At 40.9% G+C, this 25,992-nt stretch overlaps 2 protein-coding genes across 8 annotated transcripts in view; one reads left to right on the top strand and one right to left on the bottom strand.

The window, feature by feature from the left end:
- The window catches only part of DNAH11 (dynein axonemal heavy chain 11), a 137,302-nt gene extending 121,816 nt beyond the window's left edge, over window positions 1-15,486 (top strand). For all 5 annotated transcript variants that reach the window (XM_085567868.1, XM_085567897.1, XM_085567887.1 and 2 more), the window contains 5 exons: window positions 869-3,394; window positions 4,187-4,299; window positions 5,214-5,339; window positions 9,798-9,971; window positions 10,221-15,486. The gene's annotated coding sequence lies outside the window, so the exon portion shown is untranslated. The remainder of the gene's footprint in view (window positions 1-868; window positions 3,395-4,186; window positions 4,300-5,213; window positions 5,340-9,797; window positions 9,972-10,220) is intronic.
- CDCA7L (cell division cycle associated 7 like) lies at window positions 5,914-24,526 on the bottom strand. 3 transcript variants are annotated; one of them, XM_085567859.1, is made up of 10 exons: window positions 24,387-24,526; window positions 17,984-18,130; window positions 14,754-14,858; window positions 13,905-14,264; window positions 13,143-13,217; window positions 12,284-12,466; window positions 10,766-10,900; window positions 9,817-9,966; window positions 9,035-9,171; window positions 5,914-8,689 (listed from the first exon to the last, which is right to left on the bottom strand). In XM_085567859.1, the coding sequence occupies exons 1-10, from the start codon at window positions 24,444-24,446 to the stop codon at window positions 8,659-8,661; spliced, it is 1,383 nt and encodes a 460-aa protein (XP_085423985.1). In that variant the 5' UTR covers window positions 24,447-24,526; the 3' UTR covers window positions 5,914-8,658. The 3 variants fall into 3 exon arrangements, with proteins under 3 accessions (XP_085423985.1, XP_021393936.3, XP_077643657.2); XM_021538261.3 differs by having other exon boundaries at window positions 10,766-10,897; window positions 14,727-14,858; XM_077787531.2 differs by having other exon boundaries at window positions 14,727-14,858; window positions 24,387-24,525.
- Between the last annotated feature and the right edge of the window lie 1,466 nt (window positions 24,527-25,992).

Consider the following 25,992-nt stretch of genomic DNA (forward strand, 5'->3'; position numbering starts at 1 on the left):
TTGTGATTTTGTGAAGTGGACCCTGCATTAGGAAGAAATAGCTTTTGTGAAAAGTACCACTTAGAGCTAGAAATATTTTTCAGCAAAAACAACTTCAAGCCTTTTTTAAATTGCAGACAGCTCTATGACAATAAGTTCAGAGAAATTATTTGAATTCAGTGAAGTTCTTACAGCACAGGAGATGGGGAAGTCTAGAAAAATAAATGTGATTGCTACAGCTTTCATTCTTATTTTATTTATTACTTTTTATTTTATTTAGGAGGTCAGCCCACTGTGAGTACATCTCATCAAAGTCCTGTCTACATAAATCTTGATCTGTTCCAAAGTCCCAAGTCTTATCTTAAATATCCTGACAGAGTTAGGGTCTTCCTGCTCTATAGGAACAGTGCAGTTAATAGTACTTGGCTCAATACTGAGCTGATTGAGACCTTAATTTTTAATCCTATTAAAATTATCAGCACAGTGTCTATCTCACTGAGGCCAAAGCAGCAGTAAAAAAAAAAACCCATACAATACTCCTGTACTTGGAGAGATGCAATGGAGTAGCAAAATGGCATAAGACTCCTTGCTTGGCTTCTGAGGTGATGCAGACTTGCAGTACTTAAAATACACTTGCCTCAGTAGTGACATTCCTTAAAATAAATGCAAAGCTTCCTCATGAAGTAAGAATCAACCCCACAGAAAATGGAAGTGTCTGGAAATTATGCAAATAGTAACTATGCTGGGAATACTTTGATAACCTTGCTCCATTGTATCAGAACATGCAGCTGTCATGTCTACAGATATCAAATTTCTGAAACTTTGTAGCTACAGGAGAATGTTTCCTGGTGTCAGCATTGCCAATAATATTTTTTTTTTTTTCCGACAGCTTGAAGCGGAACTTGGCACCATGTTTCTTGGCCTCTCCAAATCTGGATTACAATAGATACCATAAATACATAGATTAAATGCTTTCATCTGAAAGCCCTGATAAATGCACTGCACCATATGCTGAGATGGGATTCTTGACAACATCAGATAATCTCTTCAAAACTCCTTTGGAAAAGCAACCCATATATATATGGGAGAGGGACCAGGCTAGTCTGCAGTGAAAGAGGTGAAGTTCTTCATCCAGTGTGTTGTCAGTTCTTTTAACAACAGGTGGAATACACATCTTACTGTGTTATTTCAGCAATAGGCTGGGGGTGGGGAAAGGCATCAAATTAGAAAAGATCAGATGAGTGCTAATTATTATGATAATGCACCAGCCTGGCCCAGAGGTAATGCACTCGGAAGACATTTAGACAAATTTCTTTTTCACATTGAATTTATTGTGGGGTAGGAAACAAGGTATGGATCTATCTCACTTTTTTGTTGTTGTTGGTTGTTTTTTGTATTATTTTTATAAACAAGTACAGCAAAAAATACCTTACTGGAAAAAAGGTGTGGTTGGTTAAATTGGTCAGTCTAGTCTTGACCTCTGTCTTTTGTTCCCATCTCCTGCAAGATAAAACTCCTTAAGGTAGCTTTTTTCTGTTGCATTCACAGCACAGCCTGGCAGTGGTGTGCAGGTTTTCCATGCCAGGAAAAGCAGCCCAAGCACAGGCTCTCCCACTGCTTCCCTTCCTGGGAACTTGATCTGAGCAGGAGCCTTGTGGCTGCTCCAAGATTTCCTTTGCAAGCAGTAAAGGAAGAGGAGGTTTTTCAGGGACTTATAGTTTTTGGGTGGTCTGAAGAGGTGAACCCTGGCCAAGGAGGATGTCTGACCATTAGGATGCCTCAGCACCTCACCACAGAATCTGGAGTCTAGCAGAACAATAATATCTGATAAACTATCAGATGCTGAGTTAAATGGACCAACTCTAATACCAGGATAAGCACTGTCACTTAATATGGACTTGACTGGGATATTGAAGTTCTGTTCATAGCCAAGATATGTCAGACACACAGATACATTAGTATAGCCAAACTCCTCCCAGAACAATTTAAAAGGATGGTTTTTAAGCATGGAACATCACAGGTGCTTAAGAGATTAAATTAATAAAGGAGCAGGGAAGGCAAATATAATCACAAATCTCAGCTAGTTCTGTTTTCAGATTTTACCATCTTTTGCATCTTCCTTTCCAAGTGTAGATCTGAGAAACTATGTCCAGATGCCCCAAAGCCTGGTATATGATGAGACTGAGCCTTATCTGGTTCCTTATCCTTACCAAAGTTAATTAAAGTCCCTTGTGACTGTCACTCTAGTTCTGCATTTCTCCATCCCTTTTTTTCCTCTTATCACTATCAGATCATGGAGGTTTTGCAGGACGAAATGTGACAGCTCTGCATGCAAGTAGCCAAACACTGCTTCATCTCCTGGGGGGAGCTTGTGCTTTTCATGCTCAGTCCCCATCCACTTTGGGGAGTCTGGACTATAACATATGGCATTCATCATTAAGTCTGCCAAAGCTAGGGCTGAAACAGAGGCTGAGCTGCATTAATGCTGTAATTTCAATTCCTGCTCATTAGCACTGTTATGAATTGTTCTTCATTTATGTTCTGTCTCAGTTCCAGAGCAAGCCTGCAGGGAGAGAGGCTCTTTTTGGGGGTGAGGCATGTCTGTGCCTGTGCTATGTTTTGCCTAATGCCTGAGACAGCAAGGACTGTGGGTGGTGGAGGGGGTGATGGATAGTAAATCACTAGGTACTAGAGAAATACAAACTACTGATCACACTTAACTGAAAATCAAGACAATTCCAGGGTGTATCCTAGTAACAGCAGTCATCCCAAGTCCAGGACAATGCATTAGTAGGCTTCAAGGGTCAATGTTACCTGAAAATGTAAAGCTGAATAGAAGCTTCTAAGTGTTAATTGGCTTGCAGTCATTCCTCTCAATACTGTTGCCAAGAAGACAGTAAAGGTGATGGAGAGAGCATCTCTGCTTTTATCTAAGAAAATGAGATATTTGTGCTCTTCTGAAGAAATCAGACTTGAAAGTAGACGACTCAGAAAGATTTGATTTGCTGGGATTTCTATTGCTCTGTTGTATTGTCCTGAACAGGTTAAGAATGTCCTGAGTGATATTCTGGAAATGCTTCCTGAGAAGCTTAACATAGCAGAAATAATGCAGGAAGACTTTTGCCTGGAGACCCTATTCTCTTGGTTGCCTCAAAGTGTAAGGTGATGGACCTTTTCCTTTCAGAGATCTATAGGTCTTTAAAACAGCTAGACTGTAAAGCAAATTACTTATTTCATGGCTTTTTGTGGCTTTTTGGAAATGAAAGAATAGTTATTATGTACGCTTTTTATTTTTCTCCGAAGGGGGAGCTGATACTTTCTTCTCACGTGGAAGTGCTGCTATATACACTCTTCTGTGATGCTGTGCCAGACACATGGACTAAGCCAGCATATCCATCCACAGCTTTGTCCACTGGTAAGTACCCCACAGTGGCAGGGTTTAGCTACTATGCAGAGCTAGTCCAGTGATTTAAGCCCAGCAGCTTTGTTCCATTCATATTTCTTCCAAATTCTGTCCTAATGAAAGTCAGTTTTTCCCTTGAAGTGGGTTTTGTAGAAACATCAAGCACTTTGCTAAAGTGAAGGCTTTGTCCCAAGTACCAGGCGTGTTTAGCATCTTGTGGGATTCCATTCTGTTAGCCTGCCACCAGCAGTGGTTAGACAGGGATGAAACAGGCATTGTTTCTGGAAATTCTTCGGATACATTATGGCAATGTATGCTGCATTATGCCATTATTCAGAGCCTCTGTCAGAATCCTTCATGTTCCTGATTTGCACTTTGCTCTGGCTTATTGGAAGTTTAACTATGAAATTTAAATACCAATGAAGATGGTATCAGACAATTTGCATCCTTAAGAAGCCATTAGCTGTTAGCAAATTCTGGCAGCTTCTCACTGTGATGCTCATTTCTCCCCAAAACAGAAGATTTAACAGGACTGAGCATACTCACATTCTCTGCTGCCAGCAACCCATCCATCCCATGCTGCTCACCTTCTACAACTGATTTCAGACATACTTACATGAGGGAAACAAATTCCACTGAAACAATCACCTTAGATTTATGTAAGCTTATACTTTCTGGTGACTTCAGCAATATACTTTCTCTGTAGACAAAACTACTCTTTACAATTGAAATCTGTAGTTTATTTTGTCTAAAAAAGCAGTTCACATACAGTCAAGGCAGGAGCTAGCGATGCTTCTCTTTCAGGGCTACTGATTTTCTCATGAGGTGCTGAGAACTTGACATCTGGACACACTACGTTGTGCTGCCAGCAGTGGTGAGGCTTTCTGGCGTGTTCCATCCTCAGTGCTTTCTGACAGGTCAGCAGTGATGGATGTAGGCTACCAAGCATATGGTTTCAATGTCAGACTTTTCTCTTTAACTACTGGTGTTAGCTATGTTTGTGATGCTGTTTGGAGAGTTAATCACAGCTAAAATAAAAATATTAAAATCAGTGGAACATTAGAATAATCCTTTCCTGAATGCAGACGGAACAATCCAAACCTGTCTTCAGGCTACTCAGTAGTGTGAAGACAAAGTAGCTAAGGAAACAAGAGCTTGAATTTTATAGTTTAAGAAAGGTTTAAGAGGGCAAGTTTTTCTGCCATTGTTATTTAAATAATTCAGTGCATATATCACAGTACCATTCTGTTTTCTTCTCTAAAAGTTATGAGGCTAAGGAGAAAAATAAATCAAGTCTCCCAATCCTCTTTGTGTAGTTGTTGCCACAGTAGGGGATGGAAAACTTTCAGCAGTGTAGTGAGTAACTAGTACATCTCATTTCTTGTCACAATCACAGCACATTAGCTGTTGATTAGAGCATGGTGCTAGTAACACCAAGGCTTGTGAGTTCAATCTCCGTATGGATCACTCAATTAGGAGTTGGACTCAATGATTCTTGCTGGTCCCTTCCCTCAGAATATTCTGTGAATCTGTGAATGTGTGTTTGTATTTATTCTGAATAACACAGGAGTCCGTGGTAACAACATAGCTCAAATTCTGCATGGGTCACTAATGGCATTGAGCTAAATGCTTCACTTGGCTAGCAGAAAGGTCACCAGGAGCTCCTCACAGGACACTGGCTGGGCTGCCATCATTCTCTGGAGAAGGGCAGACCCCACAGTCTGAGGCTTGAGCATGATGGCCCAAGAGGATGGCAGTTCTGACATCAAAATTACTGTTGGATATAGAATTATTGAAAGCAGTTTTGTTTTGTTTTTTTTTTTTTTTTAAGACGTAATGTAGAACAGGAACTGGCCTTTGGATAAGGTGTGCTTGACTGCAGGCGTTACCAAAAATATCAAGGAGTATGACCACCCAGCAAGGGAAGGAGTCTGTATCTGTATGCCTTCCATGCAAGGTAAGAATAAACTTAAATTGCTTGATCTCCTAGTTCAGGGACTCTATTAGGCAGTGAAGCTGCATCAAGAGTTGGACTAAAGCGTTGTGACCCTAAGAACAGCACCAAGAAGCTTAGGCATGGTGCTAGATTGTTGACATTTGTCACTGTGGCTTTAAATTTCATACCAGCTTGGTGTTCTAATCATTAAACATACTTCCTGCATTTAAATAACTGTTAAGTATGTCTGAACAAGGTCTGCATTCTAGTAAAGCAGCAGCTGTAATTCAACTGAGGTTCAGAAGCTTAAGGACTATTCCAGAAACTATAGATTTCACGAAAATGAGCTTCTAGAAATTTTTTGCAGCTCTCAAGAGGTGCAGAGTAGGATTAGCAGTTAGCACATGTTGGCAACCTGGATCAAGTAATCTACACAACTCTAATTAAAAAAAAAATACAACCTCACCCCCACAAGAAACAACCAACCTACCCAACAAAACCCCTAAACCCACAAACAAACATAAAACCCCACAAAAATTGTCTGTGTCTTGTTCTTTTTCTCCTATTTTGACTGAAAGTTCTAAATAAACAGATATAGAGAATTATGAATGTTTTATTTGCTGGGTCATAATGCTTACAAAGCTTTTGGGGAGACATACCAAGAATAAAGGGAAGTACTTGAGAACATCTGTATTGTGGGCCCCTTCCAACTCAGAATACTCAGTGATTCTGTGATTAGCATGAGGTATAATTAGGTGGGCAAAGTGTAAGAATTAAAAGAGATTTTTTCATCTGGACTTTTAAGCAGTTATTGCAGTAGCTGTAATAGGGTTGCAGGCTGTCCCTGAATGCAAGCCATCTTCACCTTTTGAGATGCAACTCTTCTTTTAACGACCTTCACATGATAAACATCCTATTTTGTTCTTTTGAATCTGTATCTTCCTGAAACTGAAGCATCTAGTTCAGGAACAATTCAGGCCTGCTGGTAACATGAGATTTTAGTTTTAACTGAGAAAAGCTGTCAACAAAGCTACAGCTCATTAGAGAAAGGTGAGTGACTCCCAGTGGCAACTAGAGAAAGACCACTGTTATTCATATTCTTCACCGGACCCAAATTTAATAAAAAGAAAGCCACTCTTTTGGAAAGGAGGTGCTACTACAGCAAGTAACCCCCAAGAGGAAAGTTAGGGTGGGGGAATGGAGCAATGGCAAGAATGTCATTTGAATGTTGCTTTTTGAATTGGGGCATCAACATCTGTAAGTCCAAGGGCAGTACACTTCATTCCTCCTCTGGAGATGAGGAAAGTATCAAGAACCTTGTGTGTGCAGTTTGGGGTTGTGTTGGTGTTTATATAAATAAAATTTCCTATCACTGCAGTCTCTGCTTTTAGTAAAAGCACATGTTAATGAATCCACAAGTGCAGTCCAGACGGATGCTACAGACTCATCTCTGCATTCTAACAAAGAGATCATGCACAGGCCAACAGAATCTATATCTAAATCAACCAAATCTAAAGTCTACACTACATCTGTATGTTCATATATAGCCTTAACTATTTAGCAACTTTTTAAACACAAATTATTCTGGTCTTGCACTACAGAACATCATGTAAAGCAGGTGCTACTATTACTGCAGGCACCACACAGGACATCCAGTGGAGCAGAGAACAGAAGCATGGTTCAGGAACTGACTTCAGGAATGCCAGACATTTTTTAAAAAGGCTAATCCAGTGGATCAAAGGGAAACCAAGAATGTTTATGAATGTCCAGCTTATAAAAGCAAAAGGACAACCTGTGTTTTGACTTTCAAGCTAAAAATCAAGTCAGGTAAATGGGTTTTGGCAGGAATAGCTTCACTCTTGGCAGTTTCATACTAAGCTTTCAATAAAACATGCTGCTTTCTCAATCTACATGACTGTAAAAGCAGAGGTATTTTTCACAGTCAGCTGGAGCAGGATTTGTCTCACAAAAACACAATCCTTAATGTAACACTTATGTGGTCTATGTTGTTATTTCCTCATCCATCAATGTTGTGTTCATGTGTTTCTCCACATAATGATTATTGATCTCCAAGCACCATTACACCTGCTATAGGAAAGTAAATGGGAAACAACAGCATCAAGGTGTGTAGTTCGAATCACAAAATATTCTTCTTTAGATCAGTCTTTATTCTCTCTACATAAAATGAAATGTGTATATTACAGGATTTTAACAAACTTTAACATGCAATACAAATATCTTTCATTTAAACGAAGTAGTTTGAAAGCTTGATTGTACAAATGAAAAACTATCTAAGTATGAACTGCAAGTAAAAAAATTTAATCCTGAACTATAGACCAGTTATAACATCTGGGTAGATGCTTTAGGCAGCAGGTGCACTACACAAAAACTGCTGGTGAGAAGTTTTGTTGGATTTTTTTTTACTGGGTTATTTTTAAATTATTTTTAAACACTCTTCTACTTTCATGTCTTGGTGAATAATTGCACTTTGGAACAAAATTTTCAAAAACTATCCTCCCACTGGTCAATTGCATCACCTTTGGCTAGAATATAATGGCATTCAGATGAATGTTCTTTGCAAGAACAAGTTCTATAAGCTACAGGTGGTGAAACAGGTTCAGAAAGCAGAGCTGGAAAAATGGATCTTTATGGTCAAGCTGGTAGACAATGGTGTTTTGTTTCCTTGAAGATGGGATGCTTTGAAGGTAGTTGTTAAACACTCTTTCTGCAAACTTGCATAATTATATAAATAAAAGTATTTCTCATTTTGACCAAGCTCTCCATCATGTGGTTGTGTAGCTCTATTAAAAACTAACTACTCAAGTTTATATAGGTCTGTGCATGTAGATTTCTCTACCAAAACATTTTCCTGAGTGATCTTTTGCATAAGACTATGGATGTTCTCAGTTCAGTCAGAGAAAAGGAGATTCTGCCAGGCTGAGACTGGGAAAGAGTCCGAAAGGAATGTAAACAATTATTATCTCTCTCTCTTTTCATATTGTTTATAGATATGTTCTGCTACACTGACCTAAATCCAAGTGTACCAATGGTGTGAAAGGTTTTCACTTGAAGACCAATCCTCTTTCACTTTAGCGATCCTGGGTATAAAACAGGAACACTACTTGTTAGTAAAGTTCAGTTCTATTCTTGCCTTCTGACTTGGAGTCTTCATTATTCCCACCTCGACAGCAACATAAGACCATATCAATTAAAAAGTTCCCAATAGAAATGAATATGTTATACACTACAATTCTACTTTATGTAAAACATAGTAATAAACTTCTGAAGTCAAACTGTTAACATATGAACCAGTTTCAGGCACAGCTGGAATTCAGTGCTCTCAATTGTCATCCGCCAGTTGCTTTTGTAAACTAGAAGATATGAGAAAACAGTGTTAGTGATTTTTAGGAAACTCAGCTTCCCCACAAATTTCCATTGCTGAAGGTGATAACTTCCAAAACAGCACTTCTATACACTTCAGCCAACCAACCAATTTCAAAATAGGCAGAAGTCTTTCAATTTTTTAATCAAATTAATTGTTTACACACACAATATATCTCACTTCAAATAAGCTGATTTCAGTCAAGGAAAAAATCTGAAATCCAAGCAACTTCTTTTGCATAGATGCAGGATTTGCCCCAGGGCACAAGAAGTCAAATGTTATTTGAAGGGTTGTAACAGTTTAAAAAGGAATGACCAGAGGGCAGAGCTGTCACCTTTCCAGGTACTCCTTGACATTGTTGTAGCCGTAGAACTTGGCCAGGTGGATGAGCATGCCGGTGGCACAGCGCCCGTCCCGCCGGCGGCAGTAGCTGCAGTTGCACACCCCGCGACAAGGAGGACAGATCCAGGCCTGCAGGGGCGTGAACGTGGGAGGAGGGGAAAAGCAAGTTATGAAAAATGTTATACTGGCCTTCCTGTTGCTCAGAATATGGCTTCCCCACCACGTGATTGTTCAGGGCAAGGTTTTACAAGCCTCTATCAGCCAGCCAGCCAGCCAACCTTCTTAACACTTTCCAAATTCTGCAGGATTAGAGAAATTATTAAGTGCTTGAATACTTCTTACTCTGAAGCCTCAGGTTCTCTAATGTGCTGAGTATTGATTTTCAAATAGACTGAAGTCATCTGTAATGCCTAACATTCATTCCATGTTAGGCTGACTGTGGTCAACTCCCTAGAGAGATAGGTACCCACTACTACAAGTTCTTTTGATTCTCTCTGCCTGCTGGTACAGGACAGTTCCTGGGACTGAATTAACCAGCTGGTATATGAAGTCAGGCACCTCCACGCTACCCAGCAACTGCACATAAAAGCACAGGTGCTAATAGAGCAGCCACTGCCACACTGGGTTGCACATCAGAGCCATCAGTTAGTACTACAGATCTGCTCTTGGCAAAAAAAGTTTTAACACCGTTACTATGAGCATGCTCTTAACATGACAGATTAATAATTAAACTATTCCTTACACTTTCATTCCAGGTTCAAGAATGGTACTTACTGGATCAAGCAGAGCTGACTTCACATCTTCACCATACCGATTTCGAAGACATGGTCCACAGAACTGCCCCCTTACTCCTCCACAGCCCTGTTTGCGACAGATTGTCTTTGTATCGGTCGTCTTCTGTCGACACTGGTGGCAAGTACTACCCTAAGGTAAAATGGAAGAGAAGAACATTTATATGAAGGGCATCTTAAATGCCCATTGATGAGCTTTTCCAATAATAATAAGCACAAACTTCAAACCAAAGTCAAATTAAACAATGAAGAGCAAGTTCTGTTACTGTGATAAATCATATAACAATGCTAGGAATTTTACAGAGACAGTGCTAAGTTTCAGTTGCAATGGAATTCTTAAATTACATGAACCTTATAATTACAGCTCTTGTCCTTTCTTCTCGCTAGGAAAAACCTAAAACTATTGAGAAAATTATCTTGTGACTTATCCCTGCCATACCATGAAGCATGACATCATCGTAAGATGATCTTTATGATAATCAATAATACCCAAATCCAGTGAAAGCAAGGAAGGAGGAGTTCCATTAAGGACACTGGACACTACACAACCTGTACAGAAATCATTTCCAGAGGTACAAAGAACAGCAGGGATTACTATTATTTAGGGGTACAACACATTTTTATTAGTGAGAGAGACAAAAAGGATGCCAACACTTACCAGTGGCAAGTAACAGCTATAGCAAACTTGACTTAATAGCTCTGTGGCACAAAAACACTTTTCAGGGGCAAAAAGCCAGTGGAGAGTATCAACCACCACAGCCAAGCACAGAGAAGTCTGGCAAAGCTTTCAAAGCTGTACTTGTGTGACATAATAACGAGCTAAATTCCCCAGAGCCTCAGGAAAGGACACCTTTTAGCAAACACCAGTGAAATAGTGAGAGACTTTTCATTTCAAGCACACAGACACACTGAAGAATATGGCAACCACTTACAAGAACTTTGTCATAGACTTTGTCTCTAACAGTGATTGCAATGTTGTCCAAGTCCTCCTCAGTTATGTCTTCTACCGGGCGATGAGTCGAGTACTTTGATGATCTCCTTCTTTTGCGTACTCCACAATCCCCCTGCTAAATAAACTCATCTCAGTACCTTTTGTCTGATGTCATGAAGCCTCTGTCACCACACTTGGTGACAAATTCCTTCATTTACAATGAGTATGCAGTCCACAGCTGGCAAACTGGAAGAACAGGGAATAGTTTCCAAATCACCCCTTCCTTTCTTTCCCTCTCCTCCATAATCTTTTCCCTACTATGCTTTTTATTATTTAATTCCTTTTCATCATTACTACTTCTGTGTGCACAAATCCTTGACATGTTTTACTGCTAACTTTTCTTTACATTTCCCATCCTCTTCCACTGTAACTCTTCATACTCCATTTCTTCCCTCTCAAAATCAGGAACTGTGATCATCTGCCTTCCCTTGCTTTCCTCCTTCAATCTCCTTGTATGTTCTCTAGTTGCTTTCTCCAATGACAATCTCTAATGTCCTGCAAAAAAAAACTCTACTGAAGTTTCAGGTTAGTCCTGTCTTACCCAGCCCTTTCTTATTAACCTGTTATTTGGAAGAGAGTCATCCACTCACTATTAAGTGATTTTTTTTTCCTTCTAAGTCATCATTCTCTTTGACCCCTATTCATGAACAAATCTCATCACATTCTTAGCTTTCCCATACCTGTCTCTGAAGACCTCATTTGTCCTTCACTCTAGATCAGTTCTGTTCTGTCCAAAACATAATTTACCAGCCCAGGTTCTCATTTGGTGCTACTCCTCTTCTAATAGCCAAGTTCCCTCTATAATGCTTTAACTATGTCCAGCACTTGTTCCTACAAGCAGAACTGGGATCCAGCATGTAAGGATTCAAAATTAAAGGGTCTTCCTCATAAGGGCTAAGAAAATGTAAGCAAGACAAATGACCACCATAAGCTAGAGAAGGAAAAACTCCTATTTTTAAAAATAGGAAAAAGTAAAATCTGCAACTTTTCCACTACTAGCCTTACATTAGCAGTTTGCTGATGCAGATTCCCTTAATTCATTCTCAGTTCAGCCACATAACTCAAATCTTCCATCTGCTATTTCCAGGGAAGGATTTTTCCCTTTTTTATCCTGAGTCTGGTAACAGAGAAGATCTGCTTTGCCACCTTCAGCACCCCACTGCCTTGCCACTCCAAGGATTTATACATTAAGAGCTCTAGTAATTTTCAAATGAAGAATTAATAAAAGACCAGAAGTTAACTGCCTTGTTATGACTGAGTAACACCGGTCACAAACAGAGCCCATTTAACAGGTGAAATATGAGACAGAAAGGCCTGGAGATAACTTCTTCTGTAGCTAATCCCAACCAAAGACTTTCAATAACTTTGCGCAGGACATGGTGTCTGGTCTAAGTGCTGGCCAACAATTTAAACGTTTCTTAGCTCCTGACTACTGGGGATATCAAAATCTGGCAAATACCACACTGAGTCTCTTCAAGAGGTTTTGTTGTCTGTAGCTACGGATGTGTTCTGCAAATTTGACAGCTGACACAGTAAATTTTTCCAAGGCAAATTTTTCTGGTGGACGAGCAGTCCTGGTTGGGTTCATCCGGCGTGTTATCTGGCCTTCAGAGAATGTCCTCCTTGGGGTTTTCTTCGGTTTCTACAAAGAGAAGAAAATCCAAGTAACTGTCTTTTCAGTTATGTTTGTAGTGTTAAACACTAGAAACAACCTGAAAATATCTGCACCACACTTGTACTATCATGAATTGATCTACTGTTCTCCTACTCCTTATTTGTTCAGCCAAAATCCATCACCAAATATATTCCCTACACACTATACCTTTCTGCTACTTTAAAAATCACACCTTCTCATCAAATTCCTTTCCAATTAACATCACAGAACTATACCAAAATTTAACATGTGGCATATTAAGGTGGAAGCTAGTTATCACTGCTCTTTGGTAGCTAAATATTCAGATTTTTCCACAATCTGAATATACGATTGAGGAAAATTGAGGAATACAGTTTGAGGAACAAGCTGAATTCTCATTAATTTTCTTTTAAACTTTTTAAACTGAAAGGGTATTAAGAAGCTGCTTCATTTAGTTGAAGATTCCTAATTTTGGAGTCTTGGGATGTATTTCTTTATAAATTATCTTACAAAATTCCATTTCCTCACATAATCTCTGGCACTTCCCGACCAATAGTGAATCTATACAAATAAAGTAACCAAACCCAAAGAAAACCAGAACAAAGTTGCTGAAGTTTCTGATAAATTCATTAATCCGAAGTCTAACAAAAATTACTATCATCACCAACCAGTATTGGGAACTTACTGAAGGAGTTGAGGAGGGTGTTTTCACCGGGAACAGGTCCGGTATGGAATTCAGTTCTGCCAGCAGCTGGGCAAGCTGGAATCAAGTGATGTCAAATTGAAAACTCACTGAAACTTGCAAAAAAAGCAACACCACCTACCATCCATTCTTCACATGCACTTCAAATTACAGCTAAACATGTGCAGGGAATCTTTATGGAAGCACTTAAATAAAGCGGGGCTCATAAAAGGGGTTTATTTATTATGCCATAAGCAAAAACTCTGCCAACAATACTAACTTCATAGCTCCCACTAATTCTTACTGGGAGTTAGAACTAGACAGAGTTACATAGCATCTTGTCAAAACAGCACCAAAGGAGTGCATTACAACATGGTAATGATTGGTAACGAGAAATTAAGTTCATATGACAGGAGAGAGAAAAGACAGGGTACCAGAAGACAGTAAGATATTCCCAGTGAGCTTTTCCTCACTGCAGATACATCTGTGCTCTTTGCCAGAGCTCAGCATCCCCTCTATTAAAAATTCTTAGTTCTACTCTGTTTTTAAACTTGACCAGGCTAATCCCTACTTGAGGTTTTTTAGGGGTAAATGTCTGAGTGCTGAGGGTCCTCTAGGGTTTTCCCAGGTAGAAAAAAAACACCATAGAATGTTCCCAAAGTTCCAGCACAGCACTAGCAGGGACCCTAAAATTCAAGTATGCTAACTAAAGCTAAGTAACTGGATGTAAATGTCAGAGAACAAAACACTGCTCTTAAGTCTTACCATGGCTTTATTTTCTTTAATATTTATGGCTCTCTTAAGCAGTGCACTGGAACTTTCCTCCTGTGTTTCTTTGATGTCTTCTTCAGACTCTGAAGCAGAGCCTTCTACTTTGTCTGAGTGCTTGAGGCTTATTTCTTTTGAAAGAGGTGCAAGGGATTCACTGTCCTTTAGAGGTAAATCAGACAAAGCCTGATCAGGCACTTTTTTCTCAGATGACTTCCTGGTGGGAAATTGTAAAGCAACACGAAGGCCAAAGCTTCTTCTCCTGGGGGAAACCTTCTTCTTCATCTCCTCCTCTTCTTCTTTCTCATTACCCAACAAATTATCGCGTTCTCCATCACTCAAGTCTGATTCCACCATCTAGAGGCAGAAAAAAATCCCATGTTACATTATTGGCTCTGACACAAGAGAGGTAATTTTAAAATCACTAGTTCTAGACAGCAGTCTTTCCACCCAAAGGCATCACCATAAATTCACCTAAATTGAACCTATTTTTACCAGTTCACAGTATGCAACTTCTGCCCGTGCAGAGATCAACAAAACATATTAGTATTGTCTGGCATACAGATATGGCTGTCTCCAGAGGAACAATCTTGCCCAATACAATCTACAAGCAGTGAAAGTAGTTCTCATTTGTCATATGTGATGCTACAATAAAGCATTCTTTCTCTCTTTTAAGACAACACTTTTTAATTCACTATGAAAAAAGGCCATCACAGTATATCAGAAAAATTCCTACAAGAACATGAAATTTACACAGAAGAGACAGAAAAAAAAAAGAAGTCAACATATACATTCACATGTAGGTGTGACTGCCTTTACCAGAACTTCTTTCTTGCTCACATGCACCTCGTTTGAAGCAAAGCCCTCAAACACTTCTGTTTCAGAGTCAGTGTCCTCAGTGAAAATCCTCTGCAGCTCTTCAGTGAGGTATCTGGACTGAAACCGGAGCCCCTGCAGAAATACCATTCAGTAGCTGTGAGAGAAGTCAGATATAGGATATTCACACAGCCACAATAAACAGGCTTTGAGGGTTAAGACATGCCAACTAAATAGCACACTGTGAAAGCACTTTGCAGGCAAAGCCTGTCAGAAGAAACAAACAACAAGAAGACAATATTCAGTTTCAATATTGAGTTGTTTTAACTTTGCAAGATTTGGTTTTTTTAATTTTGAGGACAGGGCCTTAACAGAGGTACTTCTTGTGGGGGAAACCTTCTCCTTCACCTCTACCCTTCTTCATTACTACTCAATAAAAATATTTTCTTGTATGTAAATTATCATGTTGTTTTATGTATTTTCTTCTTGATGAAAACAACAGGCCTTGAATAAAGAAAATACAAATGAGAGATGGGGTCTGCTCCTCATGCTGTTACACCATCACTGAACTGACTGACACCAACACAAATTATGAGAGCTTTGAACAGCTTGATTAATATCCCTCCACCTTCTCAACTTGCTGTTTTTTTGGTGCAGTTTATTATTTACATGTGTTCTAGGGTAGACCGTGCCTCAATTTCAGCCTATAGACCAGGAAGTAAAAAGATCTCATTAAAACACTCTTCATTATATGTATATTACATTCCAATTAAACACAAGGCTTTTATTAAATAGAAATATATTTCCATACTTCCAACAAGAACTAGTAGAAAGCCATTTAGTCAACGTGTTCCTGCTAATCTCTTGAGAAACTTGTTCCTGGTAGGAACATAATCCATGCTTACATCACACCTGCCTCTTGAAAGTCAGCAACATCTGTTTCCCCAGTTTTCCTCTGTTACTTCTTCCTCCCACACAAGAAACAAAATTACATTTAATACAATGCATTTGCTAAATATCTTTATTCTTCCTTTCAATTCCCTCCCTTCCCTGACTTTAATTACACATTTCTTTATTTTAAGATATTATCTGGTGAAAAAAAGATACAATAGATGAGTGGAAAAACTTAGAGGGGAATGGGAGGGGGAAGCCATTGCATATGCTGTTTCTTTACACTTAAATATCTACAAATTATTATGGGTAATTGTAATGAGGTTTCTCTGAGGAAAATTACTTTATTCTTTTTTGATAGCTGCAGTGCAGCTGCTCGAGGACAGAACAAACACAATAGGGAAGTCACTTTAAAGTTAAATTGCATTTCTTGGAGGAAACTGAAATTTTTATGTATTCTGTGTTTTTATGAAATTCCACAATGAAGGCTGATGGGGGAAATATGCTATTTGTTAGCTAAAGTAACTAAAAATAACACACCTACAGCTATGCTGTTCCTTTATGAAGAACAGTCAACACCAGGTAAAATACACATCAGGGATACCTATTCTGAGAGAAATTGTGGGAACTTGGCAGAAGCGCAGAGATTATCAGAGCAGGACTGCAGAAAGCCCTGAGGAAAAGCACGCACACAGAGGTCACTGCTTGTTAACTCATTTGCCCCTCAGCATCCAAGGGAAAACCTGATGCACTAACAGCCCATTTGCCACCCCAGCAGGGCAGCTACCTTGCCTCCTTTCTCAAGAACTGCTGAATTTTTCTGAACTTCCCATCATGTTGCCCTTTGCACCAAAACTCTTTTGTTTCCTGCACAAGTACCAATGGCCTTTTGCAGCAATAGTGGTGTTTGGCATCATGAACACTAGATGATGCTCATCCTGATGCAGGGCCCTGATGTGCAAGGACTGCAGATTATGCTGCAGTTGGATGGAACTCAGGGTATTTTTATTGTACCATTTAGTGGTAAGGAAATTAAATTCAATACTGATCAAGATTTTAAATAATTCTCATCCCAAGGGAAATACAGGAATAGTAAGGAAGGTTGCAGTGCCAGCTGTAAATCTGGAACAAGTCTCACTGGGATTCTCAGGAATGCATGTTAAACTAACTGTATCTATCTCTTCCACAGCATTTTTCCTCAGAGGATTTTAAAATGCTTTGCAGAAGAGATCATTATCATAAACTCTATTTCACAAGTTGGGAAATCAAGGGAGAGAAAAGTAGTCAGGTGTCTGCAGCTCCCAAGTATGCAGAAGTAGAAGCTTCCACAAAAGGCTTCCCCTCCACCCACCACCACTACTTCTCCCCACTGACCCTTTTTGATGGTCCTCTCAAAAACACAAATGCAACAGCAAGCTACCTCCTGGTTTTCTGAAATTGCCAGTACCGCTGTCTAGCAACAAAATTACAAACCAATTTAAAGCCCAGTACACTTCATTACATTTTAGACACTATCTTTCTCCACAGCACAGACTGTGGCTCTACTCCAAAAAGGTTTCTGCACTCTCCTCGGGTCACTTTGCCTATAAAGGCTCAGAAACGGTACATACTTGTACTGTTTGGCTAACACTAACCATCTTCCTTGTCAGAAGCACCTCTTAACAAGGTGCTGACCTGATGGACTAGAAAAATAAAAGTAAAGAAATTCAATTATCTCATTAATGAAATAGAGGGACCTTTGCAAGATCACAGATGACAAAAGTGTCTTATAAGACATTAGCCCATGGCTATCAAGCATGTAATTATAAGTTTCTAAAAGACTAAACACTCAATGCTTTGCCACTTAAGACAGCACACCAGTTCTATTCCCTTCTTGTGAATTCAGCTGGTAACTCCAACTACCAAATCAGAAAAAAAAAATCAAATCATTGTGGTGATCCAAACCACTTCACCATCAAGAGAGCAAAGAACCAGCAGATTGCACTACTGCAGCAGGAGCTCCAGTTTCTCTGGATTACCACTATTAAAGCACAATTTTAGTGCAGAGACAGCACAGAAATATTTCTGGAAGAAATACTTTGAAGTCTACATACTCACAATTGCCCACCTAATATATACTTACCTATCTCATTTAAACTCATCTTCAAACGAAACACATTTACTTCTTTATATAATGAAGGAGTTTTCAAAAGCAACCACTAAACCCTAAATACTAAGTTTGTTTACATTTATGTTTAATATGGGCACTGCAAATTACAGGTTAAGGTGTGAGTTTTTACACAGTTTTTTTTTTTTTTACAGTTTTTACACAGGCTTAGAGTATTACTGCATCCCAAGAGCATAACTCGACTATGGCAACCTGTTCCTACCTCTTTTCCAGACTCCAGGGAATCAAAACTAGCAGACTTGTTCTCTGACAAGAAGCTCTGTTTGGAAACATCGTCCTGGAATCCTGGAAAGTCTTCACTGTCACTGGGGACATTAAAAATGCTGGCCACATCCTTGGGTACCTGTTTCTGATTCAAAACCAGACAGAAAATACGAGTCACACACACCAATTTAACAAGAAAATTCAAACTGGCAACAGTACAACTTGTTTTTATATTCCTATGCAAGCACAAGTCTGTAGCACAAAATATGCTATGTGTAAACTGTACCTTATTTAGCTAAACTGCAGGAAAATTCTGTATAGACTGTTTTAATCCCTGAATACAGACTCCGGATCTGGGATTAGGGAGGGGATGCAATACATAGGGTGTTCAACTCCATAGGAAAGTTCTTCAGAGACATAAAAATACATGAGTGCCTCATCTTTGTGAGAGCTCAGGGTACCTTTACCCATGGGGAAACCCACCACCCCTCCTGCTCCTTCAGAGAACTGTTGGCTCAGAGCTGAAGAACACAACTTCAAACATAACACAATGCTAAAGTACAAAGAAACCTGACCTTTAGATCCCACAGTACTATGATGGATTTTAGAAGACACTTAGCTAACTCCAAAAATAAAACCAATGCAACTCATTCTCCTTGGTCAGTACTGTCACAGTGCTTCTCCTGTGATACTTGATAAAAGAGTGAAAATGTGCTAACCAAGAACACTTCTGCTTTGCTAGAAACCCATTATGTGGCCCACCAGGAGAGGGGGGAGAGCACAGCCGTAGCCTTTCTGAGGTGACCATGGTCACAGCTTCAGAGTTCAAGAAGTCCAGTCCCAGCCTAGGAGACCCATAACACCACAACCATTCAAGTGGGCTTTATACTTGACAGCAAACACTTTGGAAAAGGCTCTGCACGCGCCAGGATAGCAAAGAAGCCTTCAGACAGCTCACGTGTGGGCTGCTTTAGGATCTGGTGTGTGTAAGAATGGGATTAACAGATTAAGCTTTAAAAACCAAGGAAGAAGGCATTTTGCCAAGTTTCAGAACACATTTTTACACATCCAAGTATCACCCGCAAAACCATTCTGCTAGTCACATAAATGCTCTGGGAGAAAAGTGTCTGCATTCCTCACCAGCATCCAGACACTCATCCCCTACATTCCCTGGACCACATATACACCTCACATAAACCACTCCAACTTGAAACAAGCCTCTCTGCTGTTTGCTAAAGTCACACTCTCATTAACTCTCAGGAACATGAGATCAGTGACTGCCTGGTCAGAGGCCAATCCTCATCTGAAAGTGCTGTTTTCCAGCCCTGAATATTCACCCATACATGTCAGAGATGAGGTTCAGAACTGAGAGCACACTGCCCTTTTACAATGTCACAGAAAACCAACGTTGATGTAGACTGATGCAAAACAAACTTAGTGTTGCTGGAGCAAGAGACCTCTGAACAACTGACCCTCTCAGGCCTATAATGGCATGATCCAAAGTACAGTTGCTAAAGTCATGCTGTCCATATCCAAACCTCTTTGGATATTCTCTCACTCCCACCTCCTACAGTGAACATCCAGAATCCACTTCCATTGCTGTGACAGAATTCACTCAGTACAAAGCAGTCTTAAAAATGAAGGATTGTGTATTTTAATGGAAAAACATGCAAGGAGCTGAGAGTCTCGCTGCTATGAATAAATTGCTTTCAGGAGCCACTGCATTAGTTCGTGTGTTAATGTACAGCTGAGTTAGCCACTGCTATAATTACTGTATGCCTGATTCCTTCTTCTTCATCTATTGCTTCTGCATCTGCACCAGAGGAGCCATTATGAGGCTGTAATTACTGATTTTGAACAACAAAAAAATTCTTTCCCAGTAGACTTAATTTTTTTGCATTCCCAAATTCTATGGTACTGGTGCTGATTTAAGTAACTTACTCCAGAGCTCCAAGGACTTTTAGTTTGTGACTTGCTTCCCATAGCCTTACTAGAAAGAATCTCAGTTTAGTCACTGATGAATCCCCATTTTACCAGAAGGGATTAATGTTAGTAACAGACAACAACTGACATGTACAAGGTAGACATACTCCAGAAGTTTAGAAAGGGAAGCCTCATGGTGAATCTTGATTAGCAACACTATTTCTGAATTTTACCTGAAACTGTAAGCCAAATTTATTTCCAAGAAAAGTTCTCTGACATAAAAGACAAGCTTGCAGCAAACATCTCTGTTATGATGGGTTCATTCACTGTCATTTATTGTGCATTTATTGTCCTGGAAGCCACAGATATTTCCATCTTCAACTTTCAATTAAAATACATTCTCAAACTGATTTACAATCAGCATCAGAGCCTAAGATTTCCACTCTTGTCAACAAATTATTATACACTAAGACAGAAAATATACATTTGTCTAAACAGAAATGTCAAAATGTTGATCTATTCAAAACACCTGTACAACACAAACACTTCAGGAGAGGATCTTTCTGCCACTGAACCCCTAAAAAAAGTCATGAAGACAGAGATGTGATGTACATTGCAAACTTGCTCAGGGAAAATATTTCAACATGAATAGACCACAATGGACTGCTGAAATGCTGCAGGTGTGAGAAATGCCATATTTTAAATATACCTGTTACAAAGGCTAAATACCAAAACTCTAGTAAAAGCTGGAAATAATTCACAGCTGCTGAAAAAGTCAGTCTTATTTCTGGTATGAAGTTTTATACCTACTGAACTCATTTATTTTTGCACATAAAACACACTTAGTTGTGTAAAACCCCTACAAGGTACTATTCAAAAGCATCAGCAAACCTTCCCTGCTACAGATGGCACACAATCCAACAACTGCCAGAATAACAAATCCTATCTTTCTGCAGAAGTAGTCCAAAGCTCAGACACCCACAGCACTCACAAGAACATTTTTCCAAGCACTACCCTCGTGAATTCCATCTTGTTAGGCAAGGAAAAAAAGATAAGCCGGAGGTGAGCTGTTTTGCTATCCACATCAACAGGAAGAATTTTCATGTTTCAATTGAAAAAGCAACTTTCCTGACACCAAAGCCAAAAAAGATGCAACCTGCTCAGTAGGCTCTTATAGAGAACACCTGCCTCCATGCAAACCAATGTATTTAGTAGGAAGCATGTTATTTCTACAGCTATTTCTAAACATGACTACCATGTTTAATTTTTTTAAGTCTTATTTGCACACATCACTTTCCCTGCCAATTTTCACACTAGCACATTCTTCTCCAACAGCAATGTATCAGGAGAACCTACAGCATGAGAAAGCAGGGCTAGATATAGTTCCCTATTTTTGCTCCTACCATGGGGAAAAAAGTCAATTGGGCTGTGTTCCCTTAATTCAATTTAAAACAATGTATGGGCATTCCTACTCAAAGCAGAGGACAGAAAAGTTCAGTCATGTTCAAACTCAGTCAGACTGAAATAACCAAAGATTAATCCCAAGCAGATACTCACACAAACCAAACCTGTGCAAAGCCACACCTTCACTACGTGCTGGAAAGCCTCTTGACTTTTTTTGTTGTTGTCCCAGGTTCAGTCCAGAAGCCAGCCTAAGGCACACCACCCAAGGGCACTGCATTTGGCTCATACCTCAAAGGAACAACCGAACAGGGAAGCACTCCAAGGCTGACAATTGTGGGCAGCACTACAAGAATAGAGGGGCCCAGACAGAACGTCAATAGTTGCCAGACCAATAAACCAGAACTACTCAGAAGTCAAGATCCTGATTTTTCCATTGGAGTCACAAAAGCAAACAGCATTCTAAAAGCTTAAAATTAAGCAACATACAAACATGTGAAAGACATGGAAAGCACAGAGATACAAAGCCCCATACTACAGTACAAAAGAATTACACAGATTGGATGCATGGTTGAAAAGACTGTCAACCACACAATCAGCCGGAGACTCATGGGCATCAACAAGATCTAGGAAGGCAAGGAAGATCGCAGATGACCTCCAAAATTTCTCAACATCATTAAAGCAAAAGAAGCTGAAACCCCCTGGACAGTGAATTGTATTCCTGGCATAAGTGGTAGGAGATGGAAAGGCAAGTGAGTGTTCTGAAAGAAGAAGGAACAACAGATAGAACAAGCAGTCATCACCTACTTTTATGATCTCTGCAGGAATAATTCCATTCTAAAGTAAAGATGGATTATGCCTGAGCCCTTAATCTGTCACAGCAACAACTCCTGGGACTTTGAGGGTACCCCCTCAAAAGATTCTGGTAATTTTCCAATTTTCACACCAGTAAACCTAGTGCTCCATGAAATTTTGGTAAATTCAGCTATTTTCAGAACAGCCAGCTGAATACAGTTTCTATATTGCCTTATTTAGACTGATAATAAGCTAATGTCCATAAAGCTGCTTTGTCCTAAAATAAGGAATTCCTAATTATCATAATCACATGGCAAGTAATTTAAAATGTCACCTTCCATAGGCAGTACCTTCCTGGAAACTATTTCCTACTCTTCAAAAATGCTGGTAGCACTGTATCAGCATGCCAGCATATGAACACAATCCGAACACTATCAACTGCTACTATTTCTTCCTTTGCACCATCTAATCTCTCACCAATCCTAACAGTTGTAACAACTATTTCTGAATTAATTCTGCATAATTCAAGAGTATCCCATGGTGATGCCTAATTACTGTCCCAGCCCCGGTGTTTCAAGGAAAACACTTTTGTACAATACCACAATGTACCCTCGCTTTGTGCCTGGACTGTTCAAATCTAGGACTTGAGTTCAGGCCTTGTGGGTGCAAACACAAAGTCACAGCCAGCACCCCTTTAACAAGCTCTGAGTATTGAAATTGCTGTGCCAGAACCTGGTAAATCAGACCCCGGGACAGGAAGTGGAACTGCAGGTCTTGCAATTCAAAACAGTTTTGTACTGCTGACATCTTCGGCAATTGTTTTTGAATGGGGGCATGTACTCACAAGCCAATCTGCCCGTCAGCAGTGACGGTCCGTGACTTCGGAGGCAAAGAAACCTTCGTACCACATCCTTCTGGCCCAGCCAGGATTGAACTCACTGCCCACTAATGTATCACAAAGACAAAGCGAAGCCAGCAGAAGGCTGTGCTCAGTCAAAAATAAACTCCCATGAGAAATAGGAAAGTACCAAGAACAGACCCTGTCCTTCTGCCCTTTGCTGAGCCTTTAAAGAAAGATGATGTGCAGCCTTTAGCTGTGTACCAGAAAGGGAACTAGTAGACAGTAAGAGTCTCGTGTTACAGCACGAGAGGTGAGAATCGAGTGCCATTTGTGTCTGTAGTCAAACAGGGTTATCCCAAACTGTTTTATAGTGGCCTTATCTTCACACTGCCAATGAAGGGGCTGAGGTCATACAGAGGTGGAAGGTCTCTGCAAGGACAGAGGTTCTGATAAATATTCCAGTGGCTCTATTACACTCCAGTTCCACAGAAACCCTTGTAAAACTCTAAATTTCCATTGGCAAGAGCTGAATGAGATGCTCAGCTTCTCCTCACTCCTTCACATCACCCGGGAAGTTCACCACGACTTAAACCGTCAATTTAGACTACGTATAAGAATGGTAAAACACTGGAACAAGCTGTCTGAAGAGTTGATAAGATGCTGCACCCCTGAAAACATTTAAGTCAGGTTGGATGGGGCTCTGAGCAACATGATCTAGTTTTAAGATGACAATGGTCATTCACGGAGGTTGACTAGATAAAGTCCCTTCCAATCCAAAGTATTCTACGATTCTACAGCCATACCACCTCCCAAGATCTGAACCACACAATCAGCCTGATGCACCCAAGCATGTGCTACCAGGCTTGGACCAGACCACAGCCGATGGAAGCATGCCCCTCAGGCGACTCAAGTATCTGCCAGCATTGGCATCGCGGCATTTCAAAAGAAAAAAAGGAAAAAAAGAAAAATAGGCTAGAATTAAATAAATGTATTAGCCGTTTCTAAAGTGGTATCCCCAGGCTCACAACTAATTAATTCTCAGTGATCCACTCCAGCCGTTATTAGAGCCGCTACAAGTCCCAGCACAGCTGCAGCTGCCCCACGCCGCTGCGGAGTGCCTGAGGGCCGCCCCGAGGGCGGCTCCCACCCCGTTCCCGGCCTTTTACAAGCGCGGAGTCGCCGCGCCACGTGGATGGCTCCCGGCGGGAGCGCGGGCCGCCCGGTGTCCCGGCCAGCGCGCTGCGGCGGCGGCGCTGCGGGCGCGCCGGGGAGCCGCCCCGCCGCTGGCGGTCACTCGCCGGCGCTGCCGGGCAGCTCCTCCGACCCCTCACGCCGCGGGCAGCGGACAAAGGCCGCCGCTGCCCCGGGCAGGCGGGAAGCTGCGGGCCGGCTCGCTGTCCCCGCCGCCCGGCCCCGCTCCGCCAGCCCGCGGGCCCCTCACCTTGCCGCGGGTCCCCGCCGCCGCTGCCCCCCGCCGCCGCCGCCGGCCGCGCCGCGCCATGGCCGCCCCGCCGCCGCGGGCCGAGGAGGAGGAGGAGGAAGGAGCAGGGAGGAGGGGCGCGGGGCGGTGGCGGGGTGGAGCCGCCCGGCAGCGGCGGGAAAGCGGGTGGAGGGACGGGGCACTCCGCGTGGCCTGCCTCGGGATGGGCAGTGCTGTTCGGATGCTGCTGCGGGTCCCGTGGGCACTCCGCATCGTCCGTTCTTTCCTGCACGCTTTTCGCTGGGCGGCAGCTGTTCGTCTGAAAGAGGCAGGCTTTGGAAGGAAATAGGCTTTCATCCTCCAAATAACTGAAAATGTTTATTTACGCAATACAGGCGGGAAGTGTAAGCCTCTTGAAATCCTCTGGGAAAAAAAATGGAGGGGAGGGCGCAGAGGGGGAATGATGTCACTTTCGAATCAAAATAGTAAAGTCCAATCATTAGTTCAGCACTGCACATTCACCACTAAGCCATGTCCCCAAGAGCCACATCCAAATGATTTCTAAACACTTTGAGGGATAATGATTACACCACTTCTAGGGGAAGCCTGTTCCAATGCCTGACCACTCTTTAAGTGAAGAAACCTTCCCTGGCAGAATCTCAGGCCATTTCTTCTTGTCCTATTACTTGAGACCATCCCCTATCTCCTTACACCTTCCTTTCAGGCATTTGTAGAGAATAATAAGGTGTCCTCCTGAGCCATCTTTTCTCTGGAATAAACAACACCAACTTCCTCAGCTGCTCCTGATCAGACTTGTGCACCAGATCTTTTACCAGACCCTTCTCCAGCTCAACTGCCCTTCTCTGGACACTCTCCATGCCTTTCTTGTAATGAGGAGCCCAAAACTGAAAACAGGCTTAGAGGTGTGACCTCACCAGTGCCAAGTACAGGTGGACTTTCAATGCATTCCCCAGGTTCCCAATTCAACAGCCTTTAACTTTACTGTGAAAGTGAAATCTGAAGTTGAAAGGAATGGCTAGCAGAACTGGTTCCTTGAAACAGCAAATCAACAGTTCAAATTTCAAAATATCACAAATCCTGGAAAATAAATCTAATCAGAAAAATGTAATTGGGAAAAAAAACCCTAATATATCAAATTTTAAAGCACTTTTCCTCCACACAAGTTCCTATATCATTATTTTTTCCACTGTGCAGCTAGCAGAAAGATGAATACAAAACCAGGCAAACTATTTTTTCTAGTTTCTTCTGAATAACCTCTATTCCTCAATTAAGAGGTTTAATTTTTATTAAAAACTTAACAATGTTTTATGTGTCCCTTTTTAATCAAGGGGATTGTTACTAGATTAGGTACTTTGTATTATGATTACCCAATAATTCAGTGAGAAAATCTACCCTTTGAGGAGAGAGTTGCTCCCAAAGTTGTCTGGTTGGGTGGGGTGGAGATCTGTACTCGGCTTCCCCCTGTCCCACTGGCACTGTGAATATTCCCTTGCCCAATGGAATGTGAAGCAGGTCCAGCAGAAAACTGTTGAGACAGTGTTTTCCTGATGCAACTTTGATAATAGAAGGATACACTTTCCACTACAGTTGCAAGTCCCCTCATCAG

Source organism: Lonchura striata, chromosome 2 (genome assembly GCF_050655825.1).
Source record: "Lonchura striata isolate lonStrDom1 chromosome 2, ASM5065582v1, whole genome shotgun sequence".
In the NCBI taxonomy this organism is placed as follows: Eukaryota; Metazoa; Chordata; class Aves; order Passeriformes; family Estrildidae; genus Lonchura; species Lonchura striata.